General features: G+C 40.3%; 1 protein-coding gene across 2 annotated transcripts; it reads left to right on the top strand.

Annotated features, from left to right (window-relative positions):
• The first annotated feature begins 2,024 nt into the window (after nt 1-2,024).
• LOC115769097 (plexin domain-containing protein 1) lies at nt 2,025-13,227 on the top strand. Of its 2 annotated transcripts, none has more exons than XM_030713807.1 (8): nt 2,025-2,131; nt 2,187-2,316; nt 8,794-9,768; nt 9,835-10,044; nt 10,115-10,266; nt 10,335-10,413; nt 11,080-11,507; nt 11,739-13,227. In XM_030713807.1, the coding sequence occupies exons 2-8, from the start codon at nt 2,232-2,234 to the stop codon at nt 11,805-11,807; spliced, it is 1,998 nt and encodes a 665-aa protein (XP_030569667.1). In that variant the 5' UTR covers nt 2,025-2,131; nt 2,187-2,231; the 3' UTR covers nt 11,808-13,227. The 2 variants fall into 2 exon arrangements, with proteins under 2 accessions (XP_030569667.1, XP_030569668.1); XM_030713808.1 differs by having other exon boundaries at nt 2,026-2,115.
• Nucleotides 13,228-13,326: the final 99 nt, after the last annotated feature.

Raw genomic sequence — 13,326 nt, 5'->3', positions numbered from 1 at the left:
ATCAGTTGCGACCCTCGCTTGTTGCTGCGGCGGCTGCTGTTGTTTCATATTTGATGTACACTTTAAAAATAATTTCGGACTTTGTCATTATTTAAAGCTGTAACACATTAGTGTCTGTGTCTCCGTGACTGCGTGTGTGTGTGTGTGAGTGTGTTTGCTTAATTCTCTTGAAGCGTTTACAATCTTATCTAGCATTTAAGTTTATTAGTTTATTGCCACTTGCGCCTTTTGTATTTATCATTTATCACATGCATGAACTTTTTATCGTACCCAAATGAAATGAAGAGCGCGCGCATACTGTCAACAAACTGTTAATGCGCACTGTTATGCTCTAGAGCTGTTAATTTACATAGACATTGTGTACATATGGGCTGCTCTCATACAAAGTACAAATTTCAAATGCTAATTGACATTCGCTTTTGTATGCAAATGCATGTGCGTTGTGCATGTGTGTGCGAGAGCGAGTGGGAGCGCATTGAAAACAAAAGTTGCACTCACACTCACACTCTCCTATATGCGCGCATGCATTGCAAGAATTGAGAAACATAAAGCATTAAAATGTAGGTCAAGCACGTTGCATTGCCTAAATAAACAATTAGTTCACACACACAAAGAAAACCGCAACAAATTGGATTGGGCGCCAATTGTTGGGCAATTTTGTTTAGCCAAGTTGCGCGCGCGCACAAATAAAAACAACAACAGCAACAATAACAAATACAAATAGAGACAGCTGATCGGCGCTGCTTTATGAGGCAATCAATATAGTTTTTAGCACTTATTTATAAGTTTTTGTGTCACTTTCATTTACACGACGAGAGACGCCCACACGCACACACCAACACACACACACAACAGAGATGACGCGCGCGCAGTCAGCATCAGCCCGTCACAGCTGCTGCAGACGCAGTTAACACGCATACGCAATGGGCAAAACATTCATTGATTATGCAATTCCAAGAATCGCATTGCCAAATTAGTTTAAATTGTGTATCGCATTATGCACTCGCATCCAAGCAACAGAAACACTCAATAAAAGTGATCTAATCTTGCGCACACTGTCATATACACACACACACACATACACACACACGCGCGCGTTTTGTATGATGTACTGCATTTGCCGGCAACGGCGTCAGCGGGCAAATCCACTTGCATTTCATGTTGTCATTACACAATTTCGAATCACACACACACTGTTCACATTGACAGTATTATTTAGATACGCCAAACATTACGACTCTTATTCGTACGTGTTATATATGATGAAAAAAAATAAAATAAATACACAAATTAATAGAAACGCAAACGGCAGCGACTTTTAAACTGACCCAGTTAGATTGAACAATAACAGCAGAGTGGCAGCTGTCAGCAATGTTAGGAGGCTGTTATGCTCGCCAGAGACCTGTAATCTCTTACATGCATAGCAACATCGATATATCGATGTTGGCGATATTTTATGGCTGAAACAACACACATCGCAGCCAACATACAAAACTTATTATTAATATTGTAAATATTGAACTGAAGCGATAGCGTTAGGTCTAATGTGACAATATTTTCGATAAAGGTCTATTATCAATATTAATTACATTCCAACTTTAGGAACCAGTGTAATAAATAATCGATAATATAATTAAAACAAAAAGTATATGAAAAAAAACAACTGCTTTTAGTTATGTTTACTAAAGGGCAAATTAAAATTAATAAATTCAATAATTTTGTAGTATTAAATACGGTAAATGAAATCACTCGATATTTAGTTTACGGACATATGGCTGTACTCTAGTCATATGTTTTTCGTTTTGGTATTTATCGCCGAGCATATTTTTAGGATTTTAAGTTAACAGGCGTAAATCCCAAAAATATATTACTTTGTGATATTTACAAACGTGGCTTAAATAATTTAGACACCAGAAAGAAATTTAGTCTTCCACTCAACGATAACAGAAATTGTATATATAAACGGTAAATTTGTTTTACATGTCACGTGAACAAAATAAATATAGAGTAAATTAACATTTAAAAAAAAGAACTGTTATGAAAAGTAACTATATTTCGTATTAAAAAAATACCATTGCAATCGGCGGATTTCAAACAAAGCAGTGAGACCAAACTGTACAAACATAAAAATGCAAATACAAGTGCAAGCCGTTTCTTTTGTTTGCCACTAATATTTTATTTTTCAGTGGCTGCGGACGTGTGCGTTTTGTCGTGCGGGTTGGACAAGAAAAATGGCGAAAACTGTCGGTCGTGCGTGCGCGCAAATCGCAATTTTATTAACTATATACGGATCAATACAATGTGTGAAATCAATATGTAAGTGAAACGAAACCACACTTGAATCTTCTCGAAACCAAATATTCAAATACGCTTGTACATATGTGTATGCACATATGACAGATCATCGTTAGGCAGCGATTATGATGATGATGATGACGATGTCGAAGAAGACAAAACGCAGATTGGTCGTTGAGTCAATGGGGGATGAGCCAGGGGGAGTCAGAGCGCGCTCTGCTGCCATTTGTTACTTTTTTTTTTGTATGGTGAAATTTTGCTGCCATGTTTTTTTCTTGTTTGTGTCTCTGTTGCTGTTAAAATGAATTTGTATTTTTATTGTAGTTGTTATTTCTGCTGCCTAGCAGTAAATGCGTTAATTGACAATAACAAAATATCAAGTGTACGTAGCACCGTAGGCGTGTGCATGTGTGTGTGCGTGTGTGTGTGCGTGCGTGTGTGTATGTGTGAGTGGCGCAGCCGAGTGTGAAAATAGGCAGCAGCATTACTAAGAAACGAATGTCCTGTCGCCTGCCTGTCTGTCCCTCTCGCTCTAGCTCTAATACACTGCCCACGTTCGCTTTATTTTTAACGTTTTTTTTTTTGTTTTGTGCTGTACTGTGTGCTACGCCTATTTGCTCCATGCTCCACTTAACGTGCAACTATTTCCGTAGCCCTAGCCCCACTGTCAACCCCTTCGCGCACTTGTAGAGCGACATCTCGTTGTTGCATATTACAATTGAAATTTGTGGCGCATTTTTATTAAGACGCAAAGGAAAGGCGACTGTCAGGCTTATTGTTTTTGTTTATGTTGTTGTTGTTGGCACTTCACGATGCGGTGGCGTCGCAATTGAAATTGAAATGGTTCAAAGAAACAAAACAGGTGGCAACCTTGCCAGCAGCTGCTGCTGCTGGCCCAAAATGCCGTTAGCCGCCGTTTTATTTCTGCATTTGTACATTATCTGCTCTTTCTTCTCTCTACCACTCTCTTGAGCATAAGTCAGTGTTGTGTAATTAGCCAATAATGCAATATGCTATTTCAGCTACCTAAGCACATACGTATGTATATGTTATTATGTACATACATATGTATGTAAAAACTGGCCCCGGTCAGACGGCGTTGCCAGCGTTTATTGTTGACGCAGTTCATTTACTTGTTTCAGCTTAATGCACACGCACTGCCTGATATGAACATATACATATATACATATTTGTTGATACAGTTGCGATTGGGCATTTCTTTGTCTGGCAGCCAACTTTTACCACCCACTTATCAATTTCATGCAGTCGCTATATTTTTAACTTTGAGCCCGTGTGTGCAAATACTCAGTTTTGAATTTGTTGCTGCTGTTGTTTTTGACATTTGCTAGAAATCAATGAAGCTCGACTGCCAGTAGCAGCAGCAGCAGCAGCCGCTGGTCAGTGTGCAGTCACAGTTAATCGATCACTCATTCCAACTTAATTCCCATTGGACTGGGCCGATGTCCACGGGGACTGTCACCGACTGGCACAGCAAAGAGCAAGAGCGCTGCTGCTGCTGTTGTTGTTGTTGTTGTTGTTGTTTTCATGTTTTTCGCTGTGGCGATAAACAGTTAGTTTTTGCAGTAGCAAACAGTAGCTTGAATGAGATTTGCGTGCTTATTAATAAATACATATAACGTACACTTATACACTTATACATATGCATATGCATATGAGTGCACACATGCATATGTATGTATGTATATGTGCATGGTCTGCATTGCAGAGATCCGTAATCGATTGGCATATTGTTACTAGAGATGGACGCGTGACACGCGATCTATTGCAGATTCCTTTCGTACATATCTGTTATATTTGTGTTATATTATTATATACCATTTTATTTGAAGTTCCAGTTTTGGTTTTAGTTCTAAAAAAAAAACGCTATATTCCAGGCTTAAATCGACTCTATTGAAAACAGCTGTACAGCCTCGGTTGTGTTGTGTGTGTGTATATTATTGGACATTAACTCTTATACATTATTTTGTTAGTTACGTTTTTACAACATTCAACTGGTTAACAAATCACTCGTTCTTGCCCATTTCAAAAGGGATTTCACTGGCCATGAGTCAAAATGTTTTTGAACAATGTATTAAGTACGTGCTAAATCAGTTTAAAGAACATCGAGGGGACTTTGGTCCATCCATGCGCTTATGGTACCGTTACCTTTGTTCAGGCGCACCCATACACAGGTAGAATCGCCTTGCCTAGATAATGAAAGCACAAGGCTGCTCCAACAAAGAGCACTTACAATGTGCATTTACCGACTCGCATTTAATGTACTTTCGATCGATAAACAATCGAGAATGCGAGTGAGATAAAGCACGGACAGCTCGGCACCGTCCAATTGGGATTGCATGTGCTGCGGCCAATTCCAATTGGGGCGCTGACATGAATTCTATTCAAATATACGTATGTATGTACTATATTTGTAGAGACTTTCTTTCATATTCATCTCTTTGCATTTGTGCCACATCAACCCCCCTCCCCCCTCTCCACCCCTTGTCTGCTTACGGTTTACGTTGACCAAAATAGTCGCAGCCATTGTATGCATTGGCGCCCACACCAAACGGTACATAGTGCTGCGTTTGTCTTGAAGCTGCTTTATTGCAACACAGCCCCTCCCTCTCTGTCTCACACACACACACAAAATTGTGACAACAGGAAGCAGAGCCGACCGTGTTAGCACATCATCAACATCAAACGTGAGCATTGACAAAGCTCCCACCTGGCTTTTCTATATGCCGCTCGTTCACTTTCTTGCGTTTCGCCTCTCTCTCTCTCTCTCTCTCTCTCTCTCTCTCTCTCTCATTCTTGTTTCTCTAGATGCGCTGTTCGCGCTGCATTTTGGGCATTCTGGCAACTCTGTGCATTGCGCGATCCGTTTTCGGTTTTCGTTTTGTTTGCTTCTATTGATTTGGCCGATAAGCATGTCCGGCTAACGGCGCCAAAAGCCAAAAAAAACTTCAATACAATTTTCGTTACGGTTGTTGTCACTTTTGTTGCCGTTGTTTGTCAACAAGTATTCATCTATAGTTGAAAAGCTCGTCCGTCGCTAGATAAGAAGGCGAAAAGGAAGAAGACAAAGTAGACGTACTACGCAAAATGCCTGTCAAATAAATTACCAGCTACCTCTCAGACCACCTCACCATGATCGCTTTATCGTAAAAAACGAATAACAAGCTTGCAATTATGATAAACAAATAGGAACAAGAAACTCCATTTCGCAGACGCATTTCCTTGCCAAAGAAAAAATGAATAATATATGAAGAAACTGGGTCACACTCGCAATCGCATGTGGCTGTGCATGTGTGTATGAGTATGCCCCATAAGGTCGTTAGCACAGTAGTTAGCAGAAAGAATGAATAGCAACAATTGCTTTCATTTTCAAATCAAATGCTGAATAAATTGCGCCAATTATTTAAAATAGCAGCAACAAAAACAACAGCCATTAACATAACAATTAACACCGGGTTCAATTGAATCAAACGCCGCACAAATGCAAAGAAACGACCAGAGAAACTGGAAGGGCGCTTAAGCAGTGGGTGCGAAAGAGAGGGCAGGCAGCTGCAGGTGTATGACTCAGTGTGACCGCAGCCAATAATTATGCAAGGCAATGGGAAATAGACAAACACATCAATGACGTGCAACCCTGATTTATATGCATACATAAAAGTGAGTGTGTGTGTGTGTGTGTGTGTGTGCTCCTCTCTCTTGTGTCTCTAGGCATGCATATTATTTTTGCTTTACTTTTTGCCATAGCATCAAAAATAATCTGTAATTAGCTAAAAGTCAAAATGCAAAACAAGTGACGTTTGTAACGAGAAAGGGTTGAAAGCAACGGGTGGGTGGGGGTGAATGTGTTCGTGTGGTGCTGCCACCGTGTCGTAAACAATTGCCACGCGTGAGTTCTGCAGAAAACTCTTGGCTCCGTGGAAGGGGGAAGAGAATATCAACGTTTCATAACAAAAAATAACTGTACTTGGTAAATACATATGTTTTTTTAAGCGAAATGTGTAGCTCAGATTGCAGACTTGTCTCCGCCTGTGACCGTGTATGTGTGTGCGTGTGTGCAGCGCTCGCACCTTGCTCCACAGTATTTGCATGCATGCATAAACATTTTTGTATTTCAAATCTCTAATGTGATCGTAATTGTAATCGATATCGTACACATTCTGCCTAATGTCTCCTCGCGCACGAGTAAAGCACGCTGCTGACCACATGTTAGAATTGTATTTTACAGCGGCAGGCAAAAACAATAATAAACTACGATTAATGGCGCAGTGCCCTTTGGTATGCAGGCACAAGCAAACGTGCGTGTGTGTGTGTTATCTTATATTTACATATGTATATGTGTAATACTTACCTACATACTATGGCAATGCGATGCCTAAAGAATGTGCACGAGCAGAGCTGCAGGGGTGTGATTGGGGTAGGCGGGGTAATATCGTCTAAATGACTGAAAATATGTATGTATATGTAAGTAAAGTGAAAATAGAAAATCGATATTGTGCGAGCGGCGTCAAATAACAGTTAACAAAGCAATTACAATGCCAGCAAAAATAGGCGCAAAATGCGGTGACTGAGAGCGGCAAACCCAACCAAAAAAAACAACGGGGAGGAGGAAAGAAATTGCTCAATTTATGTAAATGCCATGTTACAAATAAAGACAAAAACAACATGCATTTATATTGGGAGTCATTGAGCTGTTATACTTTCAAGTCTCCCCTTTAACAGGGCACATAATGTAATTACAGCGGTGGCCATACAATTAGGTACACTACTATATGTTTGGTTTTTTCAATGTAAATAAAGCTTATCAATATGAATACCTGTGTTGTTGTTTTTTTTTTTTTTTTTGTAGCTTACAACAAATGAGATGAAACAAATGTAGCGTATACAATTATATGGCCGCCACTGTTATGCCTTTATATACACTACAAAAGATCGACAGTATACCAAAAAATATTAAATAATTTGACATCGCTGCCCATTTGAACTGTTGTTAAACGAGTTCTCGCACTCAAAGCAATAAAACCAAATATTTAACTTGACAAAACACCCACGGTACCAAAACAACAACAACAGCTGCGAGTTAAGGCATTTGTTTAAGCTTGTCTTGAACATCCATTAGCTATTCCAAAGTTCAGGCGAATTTGATAAGTCATACCCAAAACACAATAGGCCTGATTAACTATTTAACTATTTGTAATTTACGTTTTCTTATATTCTCTCTATACACAAATTGTTAGCATTTATCACATGGTCACACTATAAATATACATGCCTGCCATGGTCACACTCTGTTGCGTATTTTTCTCAGTAAATTATATTCAAAAATATCAAATTAAGTACATTTTATCAAGTTTTTTCAAAGCGAAAATAAGCTTAAACCAAGCGAAGAATCTCAGTTAAAAAAAAGAAAGAAGCAAAGAAAGAAGAGCTATCTTTACTGTTAATATATACACATATATATGGCAGATAAGCGGCATATTGATAAGGGTTTTCCTTGTTGTTTTTCAAATGAATTGAATAAGAGAGTTATTCATGAAAAATAGTCACCTTTTGACCGATTGCTCCCACGACAACTATGTAATAATCTAGTCCAATGTTGATGAGATTAGGATCATTCCAGGGAAAAGCGATGTCTAACTAGATCCAGACAATTTTTAGGCGTATGGGCTCTATTGACTCAGCTGCTGATGGCAATTACCCATTATATATATGTATGTATATTATGAGATCTGGGGATTTTTCTATAGTGTTTTAAGAATTTGCACTGAATTGAACCCCTTTGAAAGTGGTTTAAACCTGATCTGATCTGTTTATTTGCGAGTTATCGATAACTTGCCTCGATAACATGAAATCAATAAGTATCGATAAACGATCGATCTTACTAGAGCTAGCTAGATACTCCAAATTTTGTATATATTATTCTCTTGATTGGCAAATATAGATCGGAAATATCTCACTTCTTGGATACCCCTACCCGGTTCCATTAATTAAGGCAAAGCCTTGGGTTTTTTTTGTTTTTATCGAAAATCGATTCGATTTTTTCGCAAAAGACTTATCCATCGAACTGCATATGCATATATATATATATATATATATGTAAATAATCTAGAAATCTTTGACACTTCTGGAAATTTGTAGCAAGTGGCAAATGCACACAAAACGCAACTGATAGTGTTTAAAAATAATACACAGATTAAAACTATACTAGACATAGAAAAAAAGAGATATGCCAAGCTCGCAATGTGCAATAACCTCTAGAGAGTTCTTTTCAATTTGCGACTTACGTTTCGCATGCAGGCTTTTATCAAAGACAATGAGGCGAATTTCGAAGAAAGACAAATAAAATCACAATTCGTTTGCGACCATTAAACGATAAGAATGTGCATATATATTATATAGATATATGCATATAGTATATAGGTATATAATGTCAGCTTATTCAATTGTGTTGTGACGCCTTCTCATCTCTCGCTCTTCCTGCAGCTGCTGATGCATCCGATGATAGCAGCCTCGGCAGCCAACTCAGATACATCAATCCGGACGCAATTGTTAGCTTGTCGCCGGAGGAGCTGTTGCGTCTGCGTCAGCGTCGTGCCGCCCCAGCGTCAACGGCAGACTCGACGCCGGTTGTGGCCACCGTGCAGGATGCGAAGAATCAATATCAGCGCGTTAGCGCCAATGTGAATGCCAGCGCAAACGCTGCAGCGGCAGATGCCACTGTGACCACCACCTTGGACGGCAAGGGAACTGCCACGGGCGGCGTCTCCTACAATGTGCACAACGTGGGCGTCAATGGCACCGGCCAGCGCAAGGAGTTCAGCACCCAGCAGCAGAATGCCAGCGGCGATGCCAGCAACTACAGCAATGCCACCACCAGCATCAATGTGGCCGCAGCGCCCGCTGGTCCGCCAAAGAAGACCCAATTGATGGCCTCACAGCCATCGCAATATCCCAAAAAGGTGGCACACCAATCCGTCCAGTCGACACCACCAGCAGCAGCAGCAGCAGGAGCAGCAGCAGCAGCAGCAGCAGCAGCAGGTGCGGCAACAACAACAACCGAGCGAGCGCTCATCGATGATGTGGATGTGCCCGATGAGGTAATCACCAACGAGGCGACCAATGCCTCGCTGACCCGCACCGAGGATCACTTTGACTACTATCGCAGTCTGCTCTATGTGGACAAGGAGGAGACGTCCACATTCTGGACTGGATTCCGTGCGATACCCGAGAACAGTATATTGTCCTCGTCGCATCGACGGGCCATGACCGTTGAGCTCAAGTTTGACTTTCCATTTTATGGGCATAACGTGCGCAACATAACCGTCGCCACTGGCGGCTTCCTCTATACGGGCGAGTATGTGCACTCCTGGCTGGCGGCCACCCAATATATTGCGCCACTTATGGCCAATTTTGATACAAGCATGTCGGACGATTCGTTTGTGCGGCTACAGGATAATGGTTAGTCCACTTAACAATTTAGATGCCGGCTGTGTTTGTTAACCAAATCTCTGAAATTCTTTGCAGGCACCGCCTTCACCGTCGTCTGGGAGAATGTCACACTGCAGGATAAGCCCGAATATGGCAAGTTCACGTTTAGCGCGACGCTGCATCAGACTGGCAATATTGTGTTTGTCTACTATCAGCTGCCCACGCTGATCAATAACATACAGGACCATCAGCATCCGGTCAAGGTTGGCCTATCCGATGCCTATATCGTGGACAAGATGCTCTACTGTATGTAGCTCTAAACGTTCTATACATATATGTTGTGCCCTGTCTACCTTTTGCTTGTTTTTTTGATTAGTTGCGCACCGCAAGACCATCTACGAGTATCATCGCGTCACATTCACCCAGCAGGAGATCAGAAATAACACCATTATTGTGCTGACAGCCTTGCCCACCTGCCTCGGCTACAGTGACTGTCAGGCGTGCATTAATCACAATACCACATTTGAGGTGAGGCGGCCGCTAGGCCCGGAGTTGACCAACCGAAAAGCTAATCTATATACCCTTTATCCACACAGTGCATCTGGTGCCCCACACTGAATCGCTGCTCTACAAATAATGGCAACGATCGCAGAAAGCAGGATTGGCAGCAAAAGGGTAAATACTAATCCCAATATATATATACATGTATATATATATATAGGCCATGTCAGGGATACTCTTGCCGGCATTTGACATGGAAATGGTTGCATGCAGAAGCTTTATTGCCCATCGATGGAATGTAATGCTTCATGGGATAGAAATGTTGATAAAGGCATAAAAAGTTGCAATCTTCCGCAATTAACGTGTCTTATCCGATTGTTTCTTATTGTTATCGATATCAAATTTACCATTTCCGTTGCTTATAATTCTCAAGTGGTTAAAGCTTCAGTCTGCAGACCAGGCCCTGCTATCAAAATCGATATGCCCCCATTTGCTATTGAATTGTTTGTTTATTTACTTATTTGTTAGCTTTAGATAGCGAGTGTCTTCCCAATTATTCAATACATCAAGTTAGAGAAATTAAATGCTAGATATATAGACTGTTAAGTAGATAGGATAAAGGAAGATCACCGATCCGGTGGGTGAGAATTTATAGCCTGTCTGGCAAGCTATGTTAATCAACATTTATCGATAAATTGATATAAACTTATAGAATTACAAACAATTGATGTGTCCAGCATATGTTAGAATCTATGCTAAGTTATCGTTATCGTTATCGACATCGATTGGCTGGCTCAGTTCACAATTTGAAATCTCACGCCTTTTTTTTTGCATTTACAGGCTGCGATCGTTCGATGATTAACAACAGTGCCGCCTGCCCGGCGCTGGGTCAAAAGGGCAACAATGCTGCACAGGAGAACAGCAGCACCAACAACAACAACAACAACAGCAACAACAAAAGCAACAACAACAGCAACAACAGTAACAACGGCAGCCCTGGCATGGGCAGCAGCACGCCCGCTGCCAGCACAGCGGCCGCAGAGCCAACAGTGAGCAGCACGCAGTCGCCGGCTGGCGTTGAGTCGGCGTCGGGCGATGGCGTTAATGTCGAGAAGAGCGAGCATCTCGGCGCCGTGCTGCCGGAGAATAAGAGCGTGGGCGTTGCCTTTGGTTTTATGGTGCCCATTTGTCTGGTGTTTGCGGTGACACTGTGGCTCTTCTATGCGTACCGGTATCCGCATACACGGAGCGGACAGCTGCTCATACAGGTGAGTCTATCGATGAAAATAAGCTTTCGACTTAAATACTGAACTTAAATATGAATGTATATGTATATATATTTACATGCAGTCCAAGCATTTACATCAGGTTTGTTAACAGAACACAGTACACAGCACATAAACATTTGGCATCTGTCTCGCTTGCACACCACACACACACACACACACCGTTTTCTGTTGAGCTCTATTTAACGAATTCTCCCTCTCCCTCTGTCACAGTTCCGTCCCAGCCAATGGTCATGGCGACGCGGCGAGGCGCGCTACACGGCGGCCACAATACACATGTAGTGGAGTTGAGGAGTAATAAACGTATAAACGTGTACCTGTTACTTGTAAACAGCAAGTAACGAGTCACTGTCGTGACAGAATATCAGCGGTAACAGGTACCAAAACGCTGTTTCCCCAAACACCCTAGCCCATCCATCGCATCAAGTAATTGCAACTGTCAATGCCATCTCCATATGTGCTTACAGTCACAGCCACAGCAATATGTTAATGATAATTATTTCTAACGGTCACTGTTATCAACGTGACATCGCTCATATCTGACATGCAACGGCAACTGGCAGCGGCAGCGGCAGCAACAGCAAATGGCAGCAGTAGCAGCAGCAGCAACAACAGCAACATCAATTAACAGACTCGTGTGTAAATTCAATTATCTTAACAGTTAGAATAATGTTAAATCATCGCAGCATAAAAAGAACGAAAGCCAAGCAGAGCAGCAGCAGCAGCAGCAGCAACAGCAGCTGCTGCGAGTTGCAAAATTTGAATGCTGCTGATGTGTTTTGCAACACTGAAAGCTAACATATGCACCAGTTGGGACAGTTTGAGTGGCATTGCATGAAAATACTTTACCCTACACAAAACTAAAATTTCAAAAAAAAAAAAAAAAGACAACAAATACAAAAACAAGTGTACTTTGTGCTTCTCCTAGTTAGTCTTATTGTTTGTTTGTTTTTTTTTTTTTTTTTACCATATGATTTTGGTAACTATTTTTTGTTCAACTTTTATCGAGTTTACATAATCTGCTCTCTGCTTCGATAAATAGCAGTAATTAATTTGCTCAGGCCCTGCTCCCCTAATTCCCACCAGGCACACACATACACACACAAACACACAGGGCAACACATTTACTCACACACAGACCAGGGGCACAGTGCTTGCAATTTAGTAGTTCAATTGTAAAAACATATTTTCTGTTTGTTTTTTATTTTAAATATTATTATATATATTTTTTTTTTTCGAAATAAGTTGTACTTTTTATGCCTCTAATATTTTTGGAATTTCAATTGGCCACTCTCAAGTATGAAATTTGTATTCTATCCCCTTTTTATTGTATTATATGAGTACTTTATACGTATGAAGCACTTGAATCGATATATGTAGAAAGGCATATTTATCCAAGGCGACCTCTTCTTTTTGTTAGTATATTTTCTATTAATTAATATTATAAATATACAAATAAATAAATATAAAAATAAAAATAAAAAAAAAAAAACAATAAATGCGGTGTGCAAGTAATGGAATGCAAATGCTAAACTGAAAACATAAATAAGAAATAAGAGAAACAAGCAACTAAAGATCTGTAACAAAACGTAAGAAAGAAACAAAAACGCAACTAAGGAAATTGTATAACAATGTATTTTGATAATGAAATTAAATTTGTATTTTAAGCTCTTATTACATATACAAGATAATTTAAATAAAAACAAAGAAAAATATATATAAATGTAGAATGTTTATAATTTTTTGTGTTTCGGCGCTGGAAATTTAAAATACCCGCCATATTGTTTGACAATCACAGCCC

The sequence above is a fragment of the Drosophila novamexicana genome, unplaced genomic scaffold, assembly GCF_003285875.2.
Source record: "Drosophila novamexicana strain 15010-1031.04,08,12 unplaced genomic scaffold, DnovRS2.1 tig00002290-arrow-arrow-pilon, whole genome shotgun sequence".
Taxonomy (NCBI): domain Eukaryota; kingdom Metazoa; phylum Arthropoda; class Insecta; order Diptera; family Drosophilidae; genus Drosophila; species Drosophila novamexicana.
The sequence above is the reverse complement of the archived record's forward strand: the minus strand, read 5'-3'. Positions and strand labels throughout refer to the sequence as shown.